General features: G+C 55.9%; 1 protein-coding gene across 1 annotated transcript; it reads left to right on the top strand.

Annotated features, from left to right (window-relative positions):
• Nucleotides 1–93: 93 nt before the first annotated feature.
• Nucleotides 94–413, top strand: CAV3 (caveolin 3; the record flags this gene model as incomplete). Its single annotated transcript, XM_010081547.1, is given in 2 exon segments — nucleotides 94–157; nucleotides 160–413. Coding segments are annotated over 2 exon segments (318 nt in total), but the record flags the coding sequence as incomplete, so codon positions are not given.
• Between the last annotated feature and the right edge of the window lie 3,191 nt (nucleotides 414–3,604).

Here is a 3,604-nt window from a genome sequence, read left to right as displayed (position 1 = left end):
CCCTCCATTCGGGCTCCTTGTTCATGCTGCAGCTCATCCTTGCATGGAGCCCTTGCTCACCCCCAGCCCCCCTCACCTCCATCTCCCCCCCAGGTGGATTTTGAGGATGTGATCGCTGAGCCCGTGGGAACATACAGCTTCGACGGCGTCTGGAAAACCGCAAGTACTGGTCCTACCGTCTGCTCTCCGCCATCCTGGGCATCCCGCTGGCAGTGCTCTGGGGCTTCCTCTTCGCCCTCATCTCCTTCTGCCACATCTGGGCCGTGGTGCCCTGCATCAAGAGCTACCTGATCGAGATCCAGTGCGTCAGCCGCATCTACTCACTCTGCATCCACACCTTCTGCGACCCGCTCTTCGAGGCGCTCTCCAAGATCTGCGGCAACATCCGAGTAGCTCTCCGGAAGGAGATCTAGGTCCCTGCAGCTGTCCCCTGCAGCGTGCCCTGCCCATGGCACAGGGACACCCAGAGACACCCTGCCCACGGCACACGGACCCCATGCCCAGGGACCCGGACCCCATGCCCAGGGACCCGAGCGGTGCGGCTGTCAAGGATGTCCCTGCAGACAGAGGCACCCTGGGCTGCCCCTCACTCCATCCCAAAGCTGTCAGCTTTCGGAGAAGAGACCAGAGCCCTGGCATCGTGCCCTGCTCCTGCAAGAGGGGCTGCAGCATCCCCGGGGCCGCAGCATCCCCTGGACCACCGCCCTGGGCCACGAGCTATGGCTGCAGAGCGAGAAGCAAGGGTGCAGAGGTGCTGCTGGACAACAGACCAAACCCTGCCTGCTCCTCCATCCCTTCCATCTCCTGGGACACTAAGAGAAATACTTGCATATGAATTATTATAATTGCGTAATTTCATATGAGTTATCTATATAAACAAATAATTGTTTTTGTGGAAGCTTCTGTATTAAATCACGCTGACAAAAGTTTAGGGATAGAAAGCTGGAAACAAACTTTGGTTCCATGTGTGTTTGCATTTCAGCAAAGCTTTGAAATCCAGCTCGACTGGTGCATGAACTGTCGTGTCTGCCCTCTGGGGCTATGGGCTGAGCCTGGGCCACTGGCCTCTGCAACTGTGGCAGTCTGACACTCACTGATTAGTGACGGGGCATCGTTAGGCTTTGTGGTGGGGACCCAGCGGGCAGTAGGAGGGTGGGCGCCAGGGCTGCGGTGATGGCAGCCGGCAGCACCTCGGGGAGCAACGGCAGCAAACGGCTTTTGGTAACTTGAGAGATGGCAACCTTGGCTTTAAGTAAAGCTTTGGCTTCTTTCTCAGGGAGAATATTTACTCCATGCTGGCTTGTTTGATTCTGGGCAAGCTCCAGCAACAGCAACACATCTATCCCGCACGGCGAGGGCTGCCCATCGCCCTGCCCCAGCTGCTGTCCTGGCCTGGGGGGGTAGGACCACATCGACCCCCAGGGCTCTGCCCCGAGGGAGGATGCCTGCGGCCACGCGCTGCCTCGTGCCCTTCCCTCCATCCCAGCCTCCTCCCGGAGCATCCCGGGGGCTTGCCTGGATGTGCCGATTAAAAAGTAGGGGTGAGGGAAAACTGCCCGCCTCGGAGCTGTCTCCTGCCCTGGGCTGTCAGTTATTTGTGCCGTCCGTCTGCCACGAAGCCGTGATTTACCTCTGAGGCACCTGGGCGCTGTGTGGGCTCTGCCCTCAAGTGCTTTGCTGAATCAGGGCCCAGGAGGTCGTTGTTCAGCCGTTATTCTCCATCGTCTTCATGGGCTTTCTTCCCCTGGCTTCCAGCAAAGACCTGGAGCCAAAGTCTCTTGTAGTGCCACGGCAAGGGGAAGAAAGAGCCACACTGTCTATTGGTGCTCCTCCCATGGCTCGGGATTGTGGTCGTTCGTTATTCCATAGCAATACAGCACCCATGTGCAATACCAAGAAAAAAAATCTAGATACTTGTAGGGGGAAAAAAGTCTCCAAAAACATTTTATCATGAGCATTTTTTAAAGCTTTTGTGGGAATAAAAATAATTAAAAACAATACTGGGATTACATTGTTTTTAATGGCTTTTTGTTCTAGCAGCTCACAGCCTGAACCCGAAACACCTCCAAGGCTCTGATCTCCCCACGCAGCGATCTGGGGCCCCCTGCACGTGGAGCACACCCCGCTCAGCCGCCAGCTCCTCCCTTTGCCCTTCAACCCTCCGCCAGTCCGCTCCGTATCCTTCCCCAAACCAAACTGGAGCTCCCCTGCAGCCATCTGTCTCGGCAAAATTTATCATCACATCTTGGTTCCTTCCTGGCAGACAGAGGATGCCCTGGGCTCCCGATAAAACTGACCCACTCCCACTCCTTGTTCTGTGCAGGAACTAATTACTCTCAAAGAGAAAGAAGAGGAACATGGGAGGGAAATGCCACGCACTTTCCTAAGGATTTAACCCAGTCTGGTAAAATGCACTGAGGCTGAACGTGCTGAGAGCTCACCTGAAGCTACTAGAAAAAAAGTCAAAGGAATGCCAGGACATGAAAGGTGAAAATGTACCTGCTGATAACAGTGGAAAAATAAAGTGCACATTTAAATGAATTTTTCATATTCCTTCCCAACACGTAAGGCCAAATCATATTACCCTGCAACTGCACACAGACCTTGTGTCTGCACAACCCCCCGCTGCAGCTCCAGGAGGTGGAGGGAGCAGAGGCAGGAGCATCCCTCTGCCATCCCTGCATCCCTCTGCTGTCCCTGCATCCCTCTGCCATCCCCGCATCCCTCTGTCATCCCTGCATCCTTCTGCTGTCCCTGCATCCCTCTGCCATCCCTGCATCCCTCTGCCATCCCTGCATCCCTCTGCTGTCCCTGCATCCCTCTGCCATCCCCGCATCCCTCTGCCATTCCCACATCCCTCTGCCGTCCCTGCATCCCTCTGCCGTCCCTGCATCCCTCTGCTGTCCCCACATCCATCTGCCATCCCTGCATCCCTCTGCCACCCCTGCATCCCTCTGCCATCCCTGCATCCCACCACTGAATCCACAGGAAAGCTCCCGCTGCCTCACCCCAGCCACCCCCCGACAAAGGCTGTAAGACAGGAGCTCCAGGCTGTGGAATGAAGAGGAGTGTGGATCTGAAGCGCTTGGTGCAGTACCCTATAAACCAGAGCATCGTTATGCTGAGCACACTTGGGTCTGTTTAAAGCGTTGGTTCCCATCGCTTTCCTTCATTTCCTTAGTCTAGTGCTCCTTCTGCACTTCCCCTCCCACTTTCCATCCAGACACAGTCAGAAAACTTTATTTACAGGTATTTCTTAACAATAAAAACCCATGCCAGCAGCATGACTGTGTGCGTTACAGAGCAAGGAAACTGCATCGGTGCAAAAGGCTAAATGCTATCGGCGGTGAACCCAAAGCAAAAGCTCGGCCTTGTGGGACTCAATGGGGAGTTTTTCCCTTAAACCCCAGGAGTCCAGCTGCAATCCCACCCGCCTGCCTTCGGAGAAGCTTTGGAGCACGCTCAGCCCATGGGTTATTGCACAGACCCCCGACCCTGCGGCTGTGTCCATCCCCCAGCCCCTGCTGACCCGTCTGCGGAGCAGAGCCAGGTAGGGACATGGGGCACTCACCATGTCCCCAGCCCTGTCCCCGCTGCCCTCCCA

The sequence above is a fragment of the Pterocles gutturalis genome, unplaced genomic scaffold, assembly GCF_000699245.1.
Source record: "Pterocles gutturalis isolate BGI_N339 unplaced genomic scaffold, ASM69924v1 scaffold33394, whole genome shotgun sequence".
Classification (NCBI taxonomy): Eukaryota; Metazoa; Chordata; class Aves; order Pterocliformes; family Pteroclidae; genus Pterocles; species Pterocles gutturalis.
Note: the sequence above shows the minus strand (reverse complement) of the source record. Positions and strands in the feature narration are given on the sequence as shown.